Genomic DNA, 22,317 nt, shown 5'->3' on the forward strand with positions numbered 1-22,317 from the left:
ATGGGGGCATGGAGAGGCGGAGGAGTGGGGGGCAGGCCCCATTTTGCAGCAGATAGGGCTGGCTAGGTGAATCCTGGACATTATTTGTTATCGTCTGTCTGCTGCTTAGAAGCCTATTTTAGCTGTGGAAAGAAGAGTAATCTGGGATGCAAGCAAAGCGGTCATGAGAGGATTTTTGATACAGCAGAATGCAATTAAGAAGAGAATGCAAAATGAGAAAAAAGACAAAATCCTGGAAAAGATAAAGGAAGGAGAGGAGAAATTAAGGGTGAAACCAAAGTCGCAGGAGATTTTGAAAGAGATAAAGTTGTATCAAGTACAATATATGAAAATGATGAATCAGGAAATAGAATGGAAGATTAAACAGATGAGACAAAAGACATTTGAATCGGCAAATAAGTGCGAAAAATTGTTGGCTTGGCAAATGAAAAAAAGATCTTCCCACCAGGGAAGAATGGCAGAAGAAGCTGATGGACTACATGGAACTGGCGGAAATGACTTGGCAGAATCCAAGACCAGGGAGAAGAGTCGGTGGAAGAAGATTGGAAAAAATTTAAAGTATATTTACAAAAATATAGCAAACTTAATGAATGTTAGAAGGATGCTGGAATGAAGGTATTTGGTTTTAGCAGAATTGTAATAAAGAATTAAGTAAAAACTGATTGATAATGGGCCAAAATGAAAAAATTTAAGGTTAGACTGTTAAGATAAAATATAGAACAAAAATTGAGAAAGATGGAAAGAATTTGCTGAAATAGGTAATTGAACTAGAATACAAAAAAGGGAGGTGTGAGGAGGCCGATGAAACAAGTAAATGAAAGGTAAATATATGGAACATTGGATGTGTGTTTTAGTGTTTTTGTTTCTTTTTGCTGTTTTGCTGTATTGTTTTTCTATGTTTTTCTTTTTATGTATTGTAAGGTATATTCTGTTAATTTTTTTATTGTTTTCCTTTTTTCTATTTTCTGTAATTTTTTAAACTCCTAATAAATATCATTTTTTTAAAAAGAAGAAGCCTATTTTAGCATTCATTGATGAATACAGAAATAAAAGAAGCCTAGTCTGGATGACCATCTGTCTTGGATTATCTAGCTGAGACTCGTGCAATGCAGGGGGTGGGACTTGATGACCCTTGGGGTCCCTTTCAACTCTAGGATTCCACGAAAACTGCAACTACAGATGAATCCTACTGGAAACATTCAGAAGGCTGGAGTCATAGAGTTATCTGGGCAGGAAATCCCACAGTTCACAGCTGGAGTTAACTCTCTATCAGCAAGAGCACGATGTTCACATACTTGGCTGAGTATTGGGCTCAGTCCATGACATTGCTCCATCCCTCGGCCTCTGACCCCACAAGGCAGCTTCCCCTGACCTGATCTGGTTCCACAGCCACTGCTTCCCTTCTGCCCCCATGAAAAGGCGGATCAGGAGGTCTTGCCGGCATCCTTCTGCCACCTGCAAGAGAAAAAAGGTAATCAGGATGGCAGGAGTGCCTGCTTCTCTCACAGAGGAAACAGGACATCTCTAACTACAGATGGGCTTTGACAAAGCCTTACCTGCTGAGTGCAGTTGGAGGTTTGTGTCCATTTCATGTTAGGTGTGCAGAAATACATCTCCCCTCCTCTGAACCCTTGTTCCCAACCAGCACCCCTCAAAAAAAACCACCAAGATTAAAAGAACCCTCAGATGAGTTGGAAAACCAACAGAACAAGACCAAATGGAGAAGAGCCACCTTCCTCCTTACCCAGTGTCCTCTCTCTGGTGTCCAACGGAGGCCTCTCTGCCTCACAGGAATCCAGGTCCATTTCTGCAAAATGATCCCTTTTCTGAAAGAACAACAAGAATTCAAAACAGTAAATGAATGGTGAGAAATATTAGAAAGAGAACGCAAAGACAGATACTTTAAGGGTGTTAGATTTCATTCCCCGAAAACGGATGGGCCATCAGCAGACCTTTTCTGGATGTTCTCCATCCTGTTTGGAGCCCCTTGGGAGTATCCAGAGGAAAGTCTCTCTCACCTGCTTTCTCTCTGCCTCCTCTCTCTCCTCTGCCTGACTCAGGAGGAAACCTTCGGCCAGGGCCACTGCCTGGGAACTGGTCTCCGCTCCACAGTCCCTCACCCAGCTCTCCATCTCTGGTGGAAGGACAGCCAGGAACTGCTCCAAGATCACCAGGTCCAGCATCTCAGCTTTCGTGTGCCTTTCTGGCTTCAGCCACTGATGGTCAAGGTGGTAGAGTCGGCTGCAAACCTCTCGGGGTCCTTTGGCCTCCTGGAAGCAGAACTGCCTCACCTGCTGGCTCTGTATCTTTGAGCAGAGGGTGTCCTCCTCACCCAGGATCTTCTGCACAAAATTTTCCCAGAACCCCCGACTGCTCCCAGTTTGGATGTCATGGCCTCTTCCTGCTCTAGGGCCAGCTGAGTCTCGCTCATCCATCTGTGCTCTCAGGAAGCCTCTGAGAGATGGGATGGAACCCTTTGGTCTTCTGCCAAGTTCTGTCTGTCTGAATAAGAAGTTCTAGCAAATCCTACAAAGCAAATACATTGTTCTGTTACAAAAGTTCTCTAATATCAGGGGAAGAAAAAGGTTCCCTGAGCAAGCATGGATGAGTCTTGCTGGGAACCAGGGTAGGACTGCACCACAGCCCAGACTCTGAGCTATCTTTCTAAAAAGGAGGAGGAGGAGATGTAGGCCTCTAGAAGGGAGATTGTGGAAATGTGGAGGCAAGCGAAGAGATTAATGCGAGGCGAATCAGCCTGGTTGCTCCTTCCTTCCAGTCAATGCATGAAGTCAGAACTGATTGACAAGGGAGTCATTGGTTCCTAGTGAAAAATGACTAGGTACGTTGCATCCGAATCTCCTTTCTTGTAGCTTGAAGCCATTGGTTGGAATCCTGCGCCCAGGTGACATGGCTCTCCTAACGGCTGGCCTCACCATACACTGCCTTTGTTGATCTAAAAGCAGCCTTTGATACAGTCTCCAGAACCAGACTCTGGGACAGACTACAGGGGACCTACATAGAATTAAGAGCTTCTGCTCTTAATTCAGGCACTGCGCGCAAACACGGCTCTTAGAGTCAGGTGTAGCCACCTAGGACACCTAACGGACCCTATTAAAACCTCTAAAGGAGTCAGGCCAGGGTGCCTATTGGCCCCTCTACTATTCAATTTCTATCTAAATAATTTAGCATCTGCACTCCATGACTCAGAAACCCACCCTCCGAAGCTCGCAAATCGGCATATTTCGGTCCTGCTATATTCCGATGATGCAGTAATTTTATCTAGAACCCCCACTGGACTCAAAAGAGCACTAAGAAAGCTCGCAGCATACTGTGAATTTGAATGTCTCAAAATCAACTATCAAAAGACCAAGATACTCGCTTTTGGGGCAAAACCAAAGCTTAGAAGCTGGGAACTCCAAGGCCATAAATTAGAACAAGTCACAAACTACAAGTATCTAGGAATGGTAGTACAGGCCTCAGGAGCCAACAAACTACACATAAACTCCATCGGGAGTTCAGCGGAAAAATCTGCAAATTGTATCCTTAAATTTTTCAGAGCACAAGGGGGCTTCTTCGTTCCCGCAGCTCGAAAACTATACAAGGCCAAAACTTTGGCACAACTCCTTTATGGTTCCTTCTTGCGCCCGCCTTCCTCGGCTTCCTCCCCCCTTGAGAGAGTTCAATCTAGACTTCTTAGAGCTCTCCTCCAAGTGCCCAGATGTGTCTCAAACGCATGGGTTAGATTAGAAACGGGGATGATGAGAGTGGAGGCTAGCATCTGCCTAACATCAATCTACAAATGGCTGACATTGTATCTGATCCCCAGAGGGATAGCCCCATTGATCCTCTGAGACCAATTCCAGTCAGGCTGGCAGACTGCAGTCCTGAACACCCACCGGAAACTGGGTTTTGCCCCTCAAGCCCTTCTAAGTCTGGGCTTGGGCCAGGCAAAAGCCACGGTCAGGCAAAGAATATTAGACACCGAGAGACAACAGGACTGTGCAAGGTGCTCCAACCATAAAATTGGAGAAATCGAGAAATATATAGCTGCACCGGCAGAATATCTCTTCTTTCTCGCATCTAGAAATGCAAGAAGGGCCTTTACACTCGCCAGAAGCTCGGCTCTTCCATCGCTGGTCCTGGATGGAGCCTTTAGAAAAGCCCCGTATGCTCAGAGACTTTTCACCTGCCCATTGGGAGAGATAGGAAGCCAAAACACTTGTTCTTTAGACGTCCCTTTTACGAAGAGGCACGTAGTAAGACCATTGGTCCCCTGCTGGTGAGGCTCGCTGACCTTCCGCAAAAGCAAAAATTGGACCTTTTCCTGTTAGGCAAAGGTCAGAAGATGACCTGGATGGTCGCCAGATTCTGTGTACAGATCTGTAGGCGCAGACCATCTTCCAGCTCAAAATAGTCCGTCATGAAAATCCCCACACTCGGTTTCATGGGTGACTCTGAGTCAACTCCCTGGGATAGTTTGTTGGTGTCCTTTGTTTTTAAATTTGTTGTTGTACATAAATTGCCTGTTTTACTTCTGTGACTGTACCCCCAAGTGTGTTTTATAAGCTGGTCTCTGACCGTAATAAATGATCTAATCTGACATGGCTCTCCCATCTCCTCTCTGTCTCCTCTTCTCCAAATCAACATACCCAGCTCCTCATAAAGCTCGGCTTGATCTGCTTGGCTGGCCTCCTCTGCCAATAAGGAGAAAGAAAGAAGGGAAACAAAGGAAGAGGTTTGGGAGCAACCATTCACACGTGTTTCCTCTGTTGTGCAATGACACTGACCCGTGTCACACATGACAGAAGTCGTACTGATAGCCTTATTTAAAGAAGCTAGATTTCTATCTGCTAGATTTCCCAGGGGAAAATTTCTGGAAGGGGGGCGGTAACCTCCTCCCCTCCCCCCCCAAAAAAAAGATCTAAAGGAAGGAGATAGTTCCTGCGACCTCGCCCCTCCCTGGCAGGACTCCCTGCTCCCAGGCCCCCCCCCATGAGCCACCCTCCCCTCCTGCAGCCCTGGGACCCCCCCTTCTCCCCACTGCACCCTCCGGGGGGGGGGGAGAGGAGACTCACCAGATCCCCGTGGAAGAGAGCAAGGCAGCCTTTGCAGCAGAGGAAAGCAACCCCCCCCCCCACTTGCAGGAAGGGGAGGGAGGGGCTTTTCCTCTGGAGGACCCGGCCCCCCCTTCCTTCCTGTCCTCTCTAGGAATGCAGCTCGGTTCCCTTTAACCCTTGCAAAGCCGAGTCCACCCTGCTCAGTCCTCTCTGCCTTTTCTCTCCTGCGTTGCACAATCCCAGAGATGCTCATTTTGAGGGGACGCTCTTGGTTGGTCTGTGATCCGCTCCCTCCCTTGGCCAGAAACTGGAGGAAGAGGTTGCAGGGAAAAGGGGGTTGCAGGAAGCAAGGAACCTCATCCTAGAATGGGAGGGAGCCCTAAGGGTCATCTATTCCAGCCCCCCTGCAAGGCAGGAATCTCAGCCAAAGCATCCAACCTCTGCTTAAAAACCTCCAAGGAAGGAGAGTCCGCCATCTCCCAAGGGATTCTGCTGCTCTTCCCGTCAGAAGGTTCTCCCTGCTCTTTAGGCAGCAGAAACTGCTTTCTGGTCCTCTGGGTCCCTTCTTCTGGGTGCTCCCTCCCCTCTAGGGCAGGAGAAAACAAGCTGGCTCCCTCTTCCATGGGTCAGCCCCCCAGATATTGAGAGGTGGCTCTCAGGTCTCCATCCAGGCAGGTCTCAGCTGAGGGAGGAACAGGAAGACACGCTGTTCCTGCCTCTCCTGGGACTACACATTGCTGAGCTGCAAAATGCAGGAAAGGGCACATTTTGAAGGCTTTGGGTACGTTTTGTTAATGGAGAAATCTGAGGGTTCCCTTGGACAAAAAACAAGGACACCAGCCAGGAATAGCAGAGCAAAACAGCAGCCAGTAGGCTTGGTCTTTCTTGAAAAATGTCGAGACAGGACTCCCACCTGACACCAGGTGGGACAAGATGGAAGCCCCAAACAAAAGAGAACCCAAACTTTTAGCAGCTGCTCATCCCCATGTTGCACCCCCCAAACTACATCATGAAAGGGGAGGTCTGGTGGCAGTAATCTGAGCATCATGGACACTGACCCATGGTTCTCCCTGCCCTCCATCAAACACCCATGGAATGTAACCTGACCCTTTTGCCTTCGTCTGGGTTTGTTATTTCTGGAATGGCTACCTGTCTGGCACTCAGGTAACAGGATGCCACGGGATTATCCCTCAGGCAGAGGGGCTGCTGAGTAGCTGAGCTCACATTATATGAATTTCTGAAGTTTTCCCAGTGGCCCCAGAAGTCGCCGGTCCCAATTTCCCTCTGCAACATGTTGGAGGGCAGGCAGAGTTTGGGAGGACCACTCTCTTCATATTCTATGGCTGTGGGTGACAGGAGAAAGAGTGGACGATGTCAGAATCTTCGGAGAGCCAGCAGAGGAGTCTCCCTTGGATGAATCACCACAGCCCCATAGTGGCCGTAAAAGCAGGTGAGCAGTGAATCTCCCCTCAAGTTTTAAAAGGAGTGCTGCATTACTCGGCTGTCTCACAGGATGCTTTTTGTTATGTTTTTATCATTGTTGTTCTGTATTGTGCTTTTAATGTTGTACTCCGCCCTGGGATATTCTGATAAAGGGGGTATATAAATTGAATAAATACTATTATTATTATTATTATTATTATTATTATTATTATTATTATTATTTCCCCGCATTCTGGAGTGCCAAGTCTTTTTGAGAGAACTGCTGTGGAGCTGAGATGAAGGAGGAGAGACCACATCCTCTTCACCCAGCAGAAGTGTGGAACTCCAGGAAGACACAACCTGAAAGACAGTGCGCTATTTTATTATTATTTTTTATAACTCCTGCTTATGTTATATGATGATGTATTCTAATTTTCATAAAATGTATACACTGCTTGATTGTAAAAAAACACACACACACACACTTTCAAAATGTTTTTTAAAAATATTTTTATTAGTAATTTCAACATAACATTTTATCAAAAAACGTATCATCCTTAAATTCCCCCCTTATTTTCCTCCTCTCCAAAAAACCTGACCCACCCTCCCCTCCCCCCCAGACTTCCCTCAGCTTCTCTCTCTGGTTTATCAACATATGTTATTTTCTGCATGTTACAAAACTGTACAGATCCTTAATTTATCTATCTAAATGTTATCAATAAAAAGTTTGTAAATGTTTATTCAAAACCTGCCAAGGAGTCCAGTTCATTTTGTTGCTTCTGTAAGTACTTTGTAAAGGGTTCCCATTCATCTTTAAAATCACAGTTATCCTTGTCACGTAGTCTGTGTGTCAATTTTGGCAATTCTGTGATTTCCATCAATTTCTCTTGCCATAGTTCTTTAGTCAGGATTTCCTCATTCTTCCATCCTTGTGCTGTTAAGACTCTTGCCGTCGTTGTCTCATACATAAAGATATTTTTCAGTTTCCTTGGCAGGTCTTTTCCTACAATCCCTAACAAGAATGCTTCAGGTTTTTAAACAAATGTTAATTGGAACATTTTCTTCAACTCATTATATATCATTTTCCAAAACTTTTTGATTTCATTACAATCCTACCACATATGGTAAAAAGTCCCGTCTCTTTCTTTCCACTTCCAAAACATATTTGAGCTGGTTTTGTTCATTCTTCCTAACTGCACTGGTGTCATATAGCATCTATACATCATCTTCATATAATTTTCTTTCAGCAAGGAACACTCTGTGAATTTTAAATCGGTTTTCCATAACCTTTCCCAATCTTCCACAATAATATTATGACCTATATCTTGTGCCCATTTAATCACAACTGGTTTCACCTCTTCATCTTTCGTCTCCCAATCTAACAAAACACCGTATGTGCCTTTCAGCAGTTGGAATCGAAGTCACTCCTGTATTTGTCAAAGAATTCTCTGAAATTCTGATGTTAGCCTGTATCTCCTTTTCGTGTATGTAAAGGAAATGCCCTCTGGGAATTCCCATTTATATCTAATGTCAGCTCTTCTGAGTGCTATTGTTAAATATCTATATTTGGTTCTTCTAAGTCTCAATTTCAGTGGAATCTCTCTAAAGATATCTACTTTCTGTCCAGAAACCACATGATTCTTTTCAAAAACTGTTCTGAAGGATTGCGTCCTTCACTCTTTTTGTTACTAGTGTTAATCAAACATCTCCTGGGTGCCTCCGTTCTCAATTTTCACGCGATCTAGTTCTGAAACAGCTCTCTGAAAGCCCATCCAACCAATCTTTGCTTTCTCCCAGCCATTCTGAAATTGTCTGGGTGACATATGTCTCCAAATTTGGCTCTAAATCAGATTCTGGAAGGCCTCTGTCAGGTAGACGTTAACTTATTACTTCAGCTAAATGTCACAGGATTAAACAAGGTACTACAGTGGTACCTTGCATTACAAATGCTTCAGGTTACATACGCTTCAGGCTACAGACTCCGCTAACCCAGAAATGGTACATCGGGTTAAGAACTTTGCTTCAGGTTGAGAACAGAAATCATGCTCCGGCGGCCCCATTTGCTAAAGTGGTGCTTCAGGTTAAGAACAGTTTCAGGTTAAGACAGACGTCCAAAACAAATTAAGTACTTAACCCGAGGTACCACTGTACAGGCACAGCTTCTCTTAAACTCCCTCCTCTCATAATCAGTTGTCACACTTCAGGTATCCAGAATAAATGCTAAAAGGCTTAACTCTGTTTCTGCTGCTTCTCTCTCATTCCCTCACTTAGTTATGACAGGACAGCCCAGCTTCCTTCATGGCTTCATACTTTGGTCCGTGAGCGAGGAGCCACTTTTCCTCGGTTCCCTTCTCTCTTAGCAGTCCCACTCCTGAGGTATTTTCCTTTGTATGCCAGACCCAGGGGATCATCTGAGTCCTTTTTACTGACTCAGAAATCTCCTTTTCCTAGAAAATCTCTCCCCTCCCAAATGGAAGGAGACCCCAGAAGAAGAGTCTTCCCACAGCTTCTCCCTCCAGATTAAGTCCCGTCTGAACACTCTCTCCAGACCCTCAACATGGTCTTCCTATCTCAGCTACGACTGTTAATAGAGGATGAGCTGCCTCACTTCATGAAATTAAAACCTCGCTCCTTCAAAGTATTAGAGTTCAAAGACTGTGATAAAAATGAAAGAAGAGCAAAGGGAGAACAATATCGTGGTTCTCAAATGATGGATAACATAGGTTATTGCAGGAGAAAGAAAATAAAATGATAATTATTAGTATTATTTATTATTCATACCCTGCCCATCTGGCTGGGCTTCCCCAGCCACTCTGGGCGGCTTCAAAAAAAAAATTTAAAATACTAACACATCAAACATTAAAAGCTTCCCTAAGCAGTGCTGCCTTCAGATGTCTTCTAAAAGTCTGGTAGTTGTTGTTCTCTTTGACATCTGGTGGGAGGGCGTTCCACATGGAGGGCGCCACTACCGAGAAGGCCCTCTTGCTGGTTCCTTGTAACTTAGCTTCTCGCAGTGAGGTAACCTCCAGAAGGCCCTCGGTGCTGGACCTCAGTGTCTGGGTAGAACATCAAAGGTAGCCCATTGTAGAGCGCATTGCTGTAGTCCAAGCGGGAGATGAGCAGAGCATGCACCAATCTGGTGAGGCAGTCCACAGGCAGATAGGGTCTCAGCCTGCATACCAGATGGAGCTGGTAAACAGCTGCCCTGGACACAGATTTTTCAGGGGCACAGTTACCCCATTCAGGACCAGGGAATCCTCCACACCTGCCCGCCTCCTGTCCCCCCAAAACAGTACTTCTGTCTTGTCAGGATTCAACCTCAATCTGTTAGCCACCATCCATCCTCCAACCGCCTCCAGACACTCACACAGGACCTTCACCACCTTCGCTGGTTTTGATTTGAAAGAGAGGTAGAGCTGGGTATCTTCCGCATACTGATGAACACACAGCCCAAACCCCCTGATGATCTCTCCCAGCGACTGCATGTAAATGTTGAAAAGCATGGGGGAGAGGATGGAACCCTGAGGCACCCCACAAGTGAAGGCCCAGGGGTCTGAACACTCATCCCCCCACCACCACTTTCTGAGCACAGCACAGGGGGAAGGAGCAGAACCACTGTATGACAGTGCCCCTAGCTTCCAGCCCCTCAAGACGGTCCAGAAGGATGTTATGGTCGATGGTACCAAACGCCACTGAGAGATCCAGCAGAACTAGGAAACAGCTCTCACCTTTGTCCCTAGCCCGCCAGAGATCATCAACCAGTGCGACCAAGGCAGTTTCAGTCCCATGATGAGGCCTGAATCCCGACTGGAAGGGATCCAAATGGTCCGCTTCCTCCAGGCGTGCCTGGAGTTGTTCAGAAAGCACTCGCTCAATCACCTAGCCCAAAAATGGAGGTCTGGGAAGGCTCCCTCACGGAGGGAAGCATTCACCACCCCACGAAGCCCATCGCCCAGCCCTTCCCGCCTAGCTTCATCCTCAGGGGTAACAGATGGGAATTGCTCCCACACAACTTGACTACACAGGACTCTACCACTCCCCACCCTGCTCCCACGGTGGAATCTACGTCTTCTCTAATCTGAGCGACTTTGTCTGCAAAAAACTTGGCAAAATCATTGCAGATCATGTGGCCTGTACTGAGCCCTAATGGAGCAGGTGGTTCTGCTGGGACGGGACGATATGGGATTGGGGGGGGGGCAACTCCCATCTCTTGCAGGGGTGCAATTAGTGCCAGCACTGTCCGGTAAGAGTTTGGGTGTAATCTTCGATACCTCCCTCTCCATGGAGGCGCAGATTGCAGCTATAACAAAGGCGGCATTTTTCCATCTCCGCCAAGCTAAGCAGTTGGCTCCTTATCTCTCTCGCCCTGACCTAGCCACTGTGATCCACGCGACAGTCACCTCCAGACTGGATTATTGTAACTTGCTCTACGTGGGGCTGCCCTTGAGACTGACCCAGAAACTCCAGCGGGTGCAGAATGCTGCAGTGAGACTCCTTACAGGGTCTTCGCTGCGAGATCACATTCATCCGGTACTATACCAGCTGTACTGGCTCCCGGTGGAGTACAGGATCAGGTCTAAGGTGCTGGTTTTAACCTTTAAAACCCTATACGGCCTAGGACCCTCGTACCTACGGGACCGCCTCTCCTGGTATGCCCCACAGAGAAACTTACGGTCTTCAAATAAAAACATCTTGAAGGTCCCAGGCCACAGAGAAGTTAGGCTGGCCTCAACTAGAGCCAGGGCTTTTTCGGCTGTGGCTCCGATCTGGTGGAACACTCTGTCACAAGAGACTAGGGCCCTGTGGGACTTGACATCTTTCCACCGGGCCTGCAAGTCAGAGCTGTTCCACCAGGCCTTTGGCCAGGGCACAGCCTGACTCCCTCCCTTGGCAAACTTCGCGGAGCTCTGGCCCAATGGTTGCCAGTGGCTTGATTTGAATTAATTTTATAATGAATGATCTTAGAGTGTTGTTTGTGCTGTACATTTGTACTGTTTTATTGTTGTTAGCCACCCTGAGCCCGGCTTCGGCTGGGGAGGGCGGGATATAAATAAAAATTATTATTATTATTATTATTATTATTATTATTATTATTATTATTATTATTAAATTGCAAACCACCTGAGTCTCCTGCTGCTGTTTTCCGCAGATGTAATAGAGGCGGTGAAGAAAGTCTTCTTCACCGTCGCTCTCACCATTTGGAAGGCTCGACATTGAGCTCTAACCCGTGTCCGCTCAGCTTCAGAATGGGTTATCCACCACCGGCGCTCTAGCTGTCTCAGTGATTGTTTCCTTGCCCTCCGATCCGTGGAAAACCATGGGGCTGTCTGGGCTCCATGCAATCAGAGAGGGCGCTTCGGAGCCAAACAGTCAATAGCCCAGGTTAACTCCACATGTCAGCGGGCCACCAGGAATCAGCTGAAAGGCCATCAACATGGGATAAAACATCCCCTACCGCTCTCTGGAAACCATTTGGATCCATTAAGGAGCAGACCATCTGAATCGGTCCCACCTCCCTGCAGGATGGGAAGGTTCACAGAGAAGTCCAGTTGCACCAGGAAGTGATCTGACCATGGCACTTCTTTAGTTTCGCTTTTACTTAGTGTCAGATCACCAACATCCATAGGGGTGAACACCAGGTCTAAGGTATGTCCGCAGCTATGAGTTGGGCCAAACATATTCAGGGAAAGCCCCATGGAGGTCATGCTTTCCACGAAGTCCCAAGCGACCCCTTGTAATAATAATAATAATAATAAATTTTATTTATATCCTGCCCTCCCCGGCCGAAGCCGGGCTCAGGGCGGCTAACAACACTAAAACAGTGCAACTGTTGTAAGGTCATGTCGGCGTGGATGTTAATATCCCCTAGGAAAACCAAACTAGGTGTCTCCAGGAGAACATCCGCCACGAAATGGAGCAGCTCAGGCAGGGAAGCCTTGGTGCGGTGCGGTGCGGTGCGGTGCGGAGGTCAGTACACCAAAAGGAATCCTGTACTGCCCCATTGCCCAACTTCCAGAACATGCACTCAAGAGAACTGGGTCTTTCCAATAGGACGCCTGCTCCACAGGGTAGGACACAAACCAATGCCTTCAAGTTTTGTTTTTTTTAAAAAAGACTGACTAAACATGCGGAAGAGCTTTTTGACAGCAAGAGGTGTTAGTGGATTGGACTCCCTTGGGAGTGCTGGAATTTCCATTCTTTGAGGTTTTCAAATGAAGTTGGATGGTCATCTGTCATGGATGCTTTACTTGCTATTCCTGCATCACATGGGTGGAATAGATTGCACCAGGGATCACTTCAAGCTCAAAAATTCTACAATTCCGTGATTCTCCCCTGTATGAATTCTTTGATGGATATTCAGATGGGCTCTCTGCCTGAAACTCTTTCCACATTCCACACACTGATAGGGTTTCTCCCCTGTATGAATTTTTTGATGGAAAGTGAGATTGGCGCTCCGCCTGAAGCTTTTTCCACATTCCACACACTGATAGGGTTTCTCCCCTGTATGAATTCTTTGATGCAAAGTGAGAGAGGAGCTATGAGTGAAGCTCTTTCCACATTCAAAGCATTTATATGGTTTCTCCCCTGTATGAAATCTGTGATGGGAAGTGAGAGAGGAGCTATCAGCGAAGCTCTTTCCACATTCCACGCACTGATAGGGTTTCTCCCCTGTATGAATCCTTTGATGGGAAGTGAAATAGGAGCTCGTACTGAAGCTCTTTCCACATTCCACACACTGATAGGGTTTTTCCCCTGTATGAATTCTTTGATGGGAAGTGAGATTGGAGCTCGTACTGAAGCTCTTTCCACATTCCACACACTGATAGGGTTTCTCTCCTGTATGAATTCTTTGATGGGAAGTGAAACAGGACCTATCAGTGAAGCTCTTTCCACATTCCATGCACTGATAGGGTTTCTCCCCTGTATGAATTCTCTGATGCCTAGTGAGATCGGAGCTCGAACTGAAGCTCTTTCCACATTCCACACACTGATAGGGTTTCTCCCCTGTATGAATTCTTTGATGGGAAGTGAGACTGTGGCTGTGACTGAAGCTCTTTCCACATTGCATACACTGATAGGGTTTCTCCCCTGTATGAATTCTTTGATGGGAAGTGAGATCGGAGCTCGAACTGAAGCTCTTTCCACATTCCACACACTGATAGGGTTTCTCCCCTGTATGAATTCTTTGATGGGAAGTGAGACTGTGCCTGTGACTGAAGCTCTTTCCACATTCCACACACTGATAGGGTTTCTCCCCTGTATGAATTCTTTGATGGGAAGTGAGACTGTGGCTGTGACTGAAGCTCTTTCCACATTCCACGCACTGATAGGGTTTCTCCCCTGTATGAATTCTTTGATGGGATGTTAGAGAGGAGCTCGCACTGAATATCTTTCCACATTCCAGGCACCGATAGGGTTTCTTTCCAATGAGATTTCGTTGATGGGAACTGGAATGGGAGCTCTGACTGCAGCTCTTTCCACATTCCAAATTTTTACGTGCCTTCTCCACTCTGCAGATTGTGTTGTGTTCTCCTTTGTTCGTCCTTTCCAATTCCTCACAATCTGCAATGGAGAGAAAAAGGGATTAGAGCCTCAGGAACAAATGAAGCCCCCAGTTAGGAAATAATGCTCATTAAATTTGTTGTAGAGAAGGCAGTGTTCATTACCTTTGTTATTTGTAATAAACCAATGTATTTAATATTGGATTCTAATTGTTGGTTAAATGTTGCTTTGTTTGAAGTAAGTTACTCATTTTATAAATTTTGTACTTTTTTCATTGGATTAGATTGTTGTTATTATTACTGTTTCATGTTTATACAGTAGCACCTCAGGTTACGTAACCCTCGGTTTATATAAACATCAGCTTATGAAAGCGACAAATCCATGCGCCCTGATCCTTGTGTTGCGAAAACCTCGGGATCTGGCCGGATCTCCGGGACGGATCCCATTCGCAACCAGAAATACGACTGTATATGTGTTGGAAGCTTCCCAGATTGGCTGGGGCAACCCAACCAGATGGTCAGGGTTTACATAAAAATTATTATTATTACTATTATTATCACTGCTACTACTACCTGAGATTCAATCAGCCTGGCTCTTCTCTGGGGCAGATGTTGTTTGGCCCAGTCATGGCATCCCCTCCATCTCCAGTGTCAGTCGTCTCTTTGGTCAACCCAAGACTGACAGCAGCAAAAACAAAAACAGAAAACCTGACAGAAACTACTTATCTTTCCTAACAACTCTGAAGCTGACATTTAAGATGCCTGGGCAGTTCAAATCAGCCCAACTGTGGTAGTAGGAGGCAGAACTGAAGATTGTTCACAGAAAAAACTGTAATCTACTATTTCTTGTGGGGGTGTTAGGTTCCCAGGTGTTGTAATGGGCGCTGTGAAAATATATGAGGTTTGTCACATAGAGGTATTTTTTGAATTTCCTGGCAGATATGACGATCCCACAAAGAGGCTTACCAAGAGAGGACACGATCCCCCAATTCTCCTCCATGACGTCCTTAAGCAGAGCTCTCTGGTCAGGATCCAGCAACTCCCACTCCTCGTCCGTGAAACGAACAGCAACATCTTCAAAGCACACTGGACCCTAAAAGAAAAAGGGAAATGTCCTCCTCTGAGACAGCAGAAATATGATCTGCTACACAATGCTCTGTTATTTCCTTCCTGTTAATTGCTGTGTTATTTCAATAGGATTGCTTTGCTGCACATTTTTATTATGGTTACCTATTTTAACACTTTAATTGAATTCTTTTATTCTGCATTTTAACTGTGGGTATTCATCTTTTTGCAAATAGGTGGTACTATTCCAGCTTATGTTTACGTTATTCTGCCTACGCAAGCATTCCAGTTTCCCCAATGGAAGGATCCACTTTCTCCTCTCCTCGTGAGTTGTTCTGGGGAGGTTCCCTTCCAATGCCCTAGAGCCAAATTCAAGGGGTTCATGGGGCATGGAGAGGGGAAGGAGTGGGGAGCAGGCCCCATTTTGCAGCAGATAGGGCTGGCTAGGTGAATCCTGGACATTATTTGTTCTCGTCTGTCCACTGCTTAGAAGCCTATTTTAGCATTCATTGATGAATATAGAAATACAAGAAGCCTAGTTTGGATGGCCATCTGTCTTGGAGGATCTAGCTGAGACTCCTGCAATGCAGGGGGTGGGACTTGATGACCCTTGGGGTCCCTTTCAACTCTAGGATTCCATGAAAACTGCAACTACAGATGAATCCTACTGTCAACATTCAGAAGACTGGTGTCACAGAGTTATCTGGGCAGGAAATCCCACACTTCACAGCTGCAGTTAACTCTTTATCAGCAAGAACACAATGTTCACAGACTTGGCTGAGTTTCGGGCCTCATGAGAACAGTAGCTCATTCCCTGAGCGTCTTCCTCCACAAAAGCAGTTGCTGAGAGTGAAGGCCCCCAGCTCCCCACAGCTTTCCAAGTCCCCTCCTCTCTGGGGTTTCTGGCAAGCGATTGAACAGTGTGCTAGTGTGCAGCCTGCCTTTGCTCCTCCATGTTAGACCTCTCCTGGCTCTGAGAGACTAAGCCCTGTTACCCCTTCAGCTTCTGACACCTCCTCTTCCCAAGCTTCTCCCTCTGACCGCCAATCCTTCCTCCACGGGATCCAAGATGGCCACCGATCTGTGAGGCAGCTGCTCTCACCATTTTATATTTTTATGATCCTTTTATTGTTTTACTGCCCTATTTTATCATTTCATGGTTTTACTTCCTTGTCATCTCGGACACCTTCCCACTGAGCTAGGAGGGCGACACGGCCCAGAAAGGCGCCGCTGACGCTGACGCGGCCTCCACCACCACGGCAAAGGAGCTCAGCAAATTGGTCTCAATTACCTGCCTACTTTGGAAGTAGTCCCTCGGAGAACCCTCCTGCAACACCCGACGGAGCCAATGAACCGAGGTGAGATTTTTGCCAACTCGACCTTTGCAATATAAATAATGGTGACGACCAGGAGTGGCTGTAGAACACCAGGCTTTTATCGGCGTGATCTAAGACCTCTCTCTAAAAGAGCTACCCTAAAGGGAGCTCAAACAAAAAGCACTCGGCCCTCTAACAATAGGGGTAAAGTCAAGCCGAGTGAGAATCAGCAGGAAACTGAAACTTCTCCCTCCTGCACTGAAGGGCCGGCTGTGCAGAGAGAGGATTGTGTAGAAGAATGCCACAACAAAGGGCCAATAAAGCCCAAAGTAAATCCAAACACAGTCACCGAAGTACTCCCAAAACAGAGACTTAAATCCCAAGCTTCTCCTGAACCATCCCGAGTCTGAGAAGTGGAAGAACTAATGTTAAAACAAATTACAGAGATGTCTTCGGGAAACCCTAAAACATCAAGAGACTCCTGCTTCCAACTTGAGACAAATGAGGATGAGGATTTATCAGTTATCAAATGGCTTGTGCTTTTAACTGAGGATATCGAAAATATAAAATCTCATCTGGCCACCTGTACAAAAATCCTCACTATAATGATGGACACTTGCAAAACTCTCTGTAGGGAATCCAGCGGGGTGACTGTAGAATTGGAAAGTAATAACAACTTCCTTCCTACCACCTGCAAAAACAGATTACCAAGGAAGGCCAAGAGATCTTGTAGGGCTACTGCCTTGAAAAGGAGGCCCATAAGGGTAAAAAAGAGCAGAAATGTTAAAAATTTTAAGGCAGTGCGTTACAAAAAAATGGATTTTAAAAAGCTCTTTAATCTTCTCAAGAGTATCCCAATAACCGAGAACAGTGGGAACACTGAGAAACTTCTAACTAGTAAATCTTCTAAGCAAGAACGTTCTATAAACCCTTGCCCTGACGCTGCGATGGATTGCTTGGAACCCTTAACACTTACCCCAACACCTAACTCCAAGCAAGACATTTTGATCCAAGATCCATGGTCTTACATTCTATCTGTAGATGAAACCAATCCTTCTAAGAAGAGAAATCAGACAAACCTAACAAATAAAAACTGGAATCTGGTGCTGTACCGAAACAAACTCATTTTATCAAATTATCCTAAACCCCCAGGACTCCTGTCACAAGAAGAGCGTAAAGCCCATCTATTGAACCTTTTAAAGATCTATATGCCGGGTATCCTTAATAACCCTACTGATTTGGCCCAAGTGGAATATCTATACTTCAATTGATTCCTTGCCAGAGCGGTGGTCTCATTCTACGAGGAGAGACTGGCAAAACTAGTGTACAAATGTAGAGAACACCTGGAGACGAGTGGTATAAGAATCTCAAGGTACTTTAAGAATGAAGCACCTCCAATTCCACTTATCCCCCATATTGTAAATTTGCCAAAAACTCAACATGAGATTGATCAACATGTGCTAATTGATATAAACTCTGTGGAGGACATCTCCAAACACCCTACTGGCCTGGTTGCCAAGGACTCTCAAAGGTTGGACTCCCTTGGGCCCAGGTATGCGGAGAATCAGGGAATCGACCTCGATAGTTTTGATAATAACTTACTCCACTCTTATAGCGCTCTCCCGCAAGAAGTTCAGAAAGAAATACTCCATAAAATTGATTCCCTTTACTTCTGCCTGACAAAAGTGACGGAGGAACAGCTGAGATTACCTAAACAAAATATGCTTGATAGAGACTGTGGTTCAGATTCCATCCCACGCTTATACCACCAAGAACTGGACCTGTGGGTTGGGAAGGCACACACCCCTACCAGCCAACTGGTTGTTGCGGAGATGAATCCACTCTTCCATACTCTGGAGGCGGAAACCCCATCACCAGACCCATCTATTATGCACCCCATCTCTGAGGCAAATATGACTACAACATCTGCCTGGGACAAAATGAGGGAACTTAACGAATCTGAATTAGGCTCTCCATGTAAAGTGCCCCATATGGGTCCACTTACTTGTAACTTTATTAACCCACTCTCTTCTAACGTTTGCAAGTTGAATAAATCCATAGATACCATCGAACCGGTAACAGAACCAGCTGAACCAGACCAACAAACGAGAGACGACTCCATTTTATTTTTAGCCCCGAAGAATGATCTGGTTGAAGACCCAACAGGTCGTATTAACAAAATTATTCAAACAACTAAAGATCACTCAACTAGTGGCACGATACCTGTTGACTTAATTTCGCTCTCTCTAAGTAATACTCCCCTAATTCTACCATCTGGCTCTGAAAAGTTGACTATCTTAGGCCAAACATCTGCCTTTAACGAGACGAGTGGCACGATTTTACAGCCAAACCACCCCAATAAATTCAAACAGTTGGGATGTATAGCACGATTGCCACCTTCTCAAAGGAAAATTACTGATTTTTTTGAAGCTGAAACTCCCCCAAAGTTAGAATCCCATTCCCACATGATCTGACTACCTAACGACCAACCCAACCACTCCTCGATGTCATTTTATGCTGGATGGAGGGGGAAGAAATCTGATCCAGACTTCTTAAAATTTGTTAATTTATTTCAAGTAATTCTCCTACAAGAAACTTGGGAAGAGGAGGCGATTGACATAAATGGATACGATACCATTTTGCTTCCAGCTAGCCCCTCTCTTAAAGGTGGACGCCCTAGGGGAGGTTTGGCAATAGCCATTTCCCTCTAATTGCAAGCAAAACTTACACTTGTTAAATCTTCCTCTCCTTACGCGATTACAGGACTGATTTCAGGAGGGAAATTTGAATTACTGGTAACAAATGTTTATTTCCCCCCCGGGGGGCAGGTAGTGGACCTCCATTCCAAATGGGAAACACTTGAAGAACATCTTGCTTTCTGTTATACTAAGTTCCCAAATATCTCAGCAGTCATGGGAGGTGATTTTAATGCTCGTACAGCTGCAAACTGGGAAGCGCTAGGCAAGGCCAAATGGTGGGTCATACCTGATCACCAGAACTTGGATTTCTCCCCCCATATACAGAGAAAATCGAAAGATAATAGGGTTAACGAAGCGGGAACCCTTCTTTATCAGCTGATTTTACGTTTGAATTTGATAATTTTAAACGGAAATTGTCCCCCGGATATTCCGGGTGAGTTTACTCATTTGAGCACACTTACAAATAGTGTTCTCGATTATTTTATTGTTTCCAGAGATTTATTCCCAAATTTTTCTTATTTTAAAATAGAAAACGTCCAAATGAATGACCATCTCCCCTTGAGTGCCAAGCTTTCTCTAGATTGGAAGTCTATCAAGCCTAGACACCCCATAAATATGGGAATAAATACTGCAGAACAAGTGAGAGGAATAAAATGGTCAGTAACTCAAACCCAAAAATACATGGAATTCTTCCAACAAGAGAAAATTCAAACTCATGTTGTTTTAGATTTAGATCTGTATGGGCATGAACGAATTATTAATTCATTCTCTTTGCTTACAGAAGATCTTATGTCCTTTTTTGCAGTACCAGCCATCCAAGTAAATCGGGCCCATTTTAAGACCGGTGACCCCTGGTTTAATTTAAAATGCAAACAAGCTAGACGGCATCTCTGTGCCATTTACAATGAATATAAATCTTCTGGTGCCTTAGTATTACCTAGGAACTACCAGCAAGCAAAAACAGCATATAAGCAAGCCCAGAGAATGGCTAAGCAAGAGTGGCAACATAATTGCTGGCAGGCGCTAATAGTTGCCTCTGGTTCATGTAGCTCATGGCAATTTTGGCAACTGGTTAGTAGAAGATCAAGGAGATATCCCTTAACAATAATTCCTGCCCCGGTCTGGGAATCCTTTTTAAGGAAATATTTTGCGTTACCAGATTCCAATACCAACGCTCTTGATGATGTATTTGACCATCTCCCCATCTGGCCCCCTACTGACCCTGATGAAATCTTGAATTTAATCTCTAAACTTAAAATCGGCAAAGCCCCTGGGCCAGATTTGGTTCCGGCGGAAGCCATAAAACTACATTCCGACTGGTGGGCAAAAATCCTGGCTGTTACCTTTTGATGCTATTAATGCAACTGGAAGGGTGCCAAAAATATGGAAGGACGCTATTATAATTCCAATATAAAAAAAAGGCTCCCCAGACGATCCGGAGAATTATAGGAATATTAGTTTACTGTCAATAGTTGGAAAGATATACGCACGTTTTCTGCTGAATAGGCTTACCCAATGGGCTGAAGAAAAGAAACTGATAGGCCCCGAGCAAGCAGGATTCAGACCGAACCAGTCAACTACGGACCATGTTTTAGTCTTGCACCATCTAGCCCGGAAATACTCCTCTTCAAACCGGGGCCAACTTTGTGCGGCTTTTATCGACCTTAAGGCTGCATTTGACAGCATCCCCAGAAGGTTACTCTGGGAAAAGTTGGCCCGATGGGGAATTGATAGAAGACTTTTATGGTTAATAATCCAGCTGCATGAGGGGTCGGCTGCTAGGGTGAGAATAACTCCAGCCGGCGATCTCACAAACTCTGTGCCCATCAACAGAGGAGTCCGGCAAGGATGTATCCTAGCTCCTTTTCTTTTCAATTTATTCATTAGTGACATGAGGATACCATTGGCTGAATCTCAGGAAATCACCCATGCCCCCCGCCTCGCAAACTATCATTGCCAGCACTCTATGCTGATGATGCTGTGATTTTATCCTTCTCAAGAATTGGCCTCAGGAGAGCATTAAAATTCTTTGTTTCATATTGTAAAACAAATTCCCTCACTATAAATCAATCTAAATCAAAAGTACTAATCTTCTCAAAAAGTCGGAAATCCTATAAGTGGCAATTAGATGGAAAACCTATTGAACAGGTCTATAAATTTCAATACCTGGGAGTCTTTCTCCAATATAATCTGGGTTGGAAGGCCCATATTGCACATATTTTAAACAAGGCCAAGGCCCTATCCTTTGCGCTTTTGCGCTTTTTCTTTTCGGACGGGGCTCTTCATGTTCCATCTGCCCTGAAAGTATTCAAAGCTAAAGTAACTGCAACATTGGCATATGCTGTTCCTTTATGGGGGACCGCAGTAAACTTGATGCCCTTGGAGGTAATTCAAAATCAATTTCTAAGATGACTGCTTAAACTTCCTCAGTGCGTTAGTAACGCAGCTATTCGCTTAGAATTAAAAACTACATCTTTAGAAAATACTCTTTGGAGGCGCAGCCTTTGTTACTGGTTGTCCTTAAGGCATAGACTCCCGAATCTGTATTTGATCCAATGCCTCTTGAGAGATAATTTTCCCGTCCTAGGGGCAAAAGAGATCCATTCTAAAGTAGTGACCTATGAATCATAGAATCATAGAGTTGGAAGAGACCACAAGGGCCATCGAGTCCAACCCCCTGCCAAGCAGGAAACACCATCACAGCACTCCTGACATATGGTTGTCAAGCCTCTGCTTAAAGACCTCCAAAGTAGGAGACTCCACCACACTCCTTGGCAGCAAATTCCACTGTCGAACAGCTCTTACTGTCAGGAAGTTCTTCCTAATGTTTAGGTGGAATCTTCTTTCTTGTAGTTTGGATCCATTGCTCCGTGTCCGCTTCTCTGGAGCAGCAGAAAACAACCTTTCTCCCTCCTCTATGTGACATCCTTTTAGATATTTGAACATGGCTATCATATCACCCCTTAACCTCCTCTCCTCCAGGCTAAACATGCCCAGCTCCCTTAGCCGTTCCTCATAAGGCATCGTTTCCAGGCCTTTGACCATTTTGGTTGCCCTCCTCTGGACATGTTCCAGTTTGTCAGTGTCCTTCTTGAATTGTGGTGCCCAGAACTGGACACAGTACTCCAGGTGAGGTCTGACCAGAGCAGAATACAGTGGCACTATTACGTCCCTTGATCTAGATGCTATACTATTGATGCAGCCCAGAATTGCATTGGCTTTTTTAGCTGCCGCATCACACTGTTGGCTCATGTCA

General features: G+C 45.4%; 1 protein-coding gene across 6 annotated transcripts in view; it reads right to left on the reverse strand.

Moving 5' to 3' along the window:
* The window catches only part of LOC310705079 (uncharacterized protein), a 44,817-nt gene that overhangs the window by 12,960 nt on the left and 9,540 nt on the right, over positions 1–22,317 (reverse strand). Inside the window, exons 1-4 of one of the 6 annotated variants that reach the window (XM_083499447.1) lie at positions 5,076–5,185; positions 2,019–2,526; positions 1,745–1,826; positions 1,373–1,455 (exon numbers count right to left, since the gene is read on the reverse strand). The exons of 1 other annotated variant lie outside the window; for it this stretch is intronic. In XM_083499447.1, coding sequence (XP_083355573.1) covers positions 1,373–1,455; positions 1,745–1,826; positions 2,019–2,435 — 582 coding nt within the window. In that variant the 5' untranslated portion in view covers positions 2,436–2,526; positions 5,076–5,185. Of the gene's footprint in view, positions 1–1,372; positions 1,456–1,744; positions 1,827–2,018; positions 4,369–5,075; positions 5,186–12,733; positions 14,043–14,947; positions 15,075–22,317 lie in introns of those variants that run through there. 4 more of the 6 variants (XM_083499450.1, XM_083499451.1, XM_083499448.1 and 1 more) reach the window with 4 other exon arrangements.

This window comes from Podarcis liolepis (assembly GCF_965112155.1).
Source record: "Podarcis liolepis genome assembly, chromosome: 4".
Classification (NCBI taxonomy): Eukaryota; Metazoa; Chordata; class Lepidosauria; order Squamata; family Lacertidae; genus Podarcis; species Podarcis liolepis.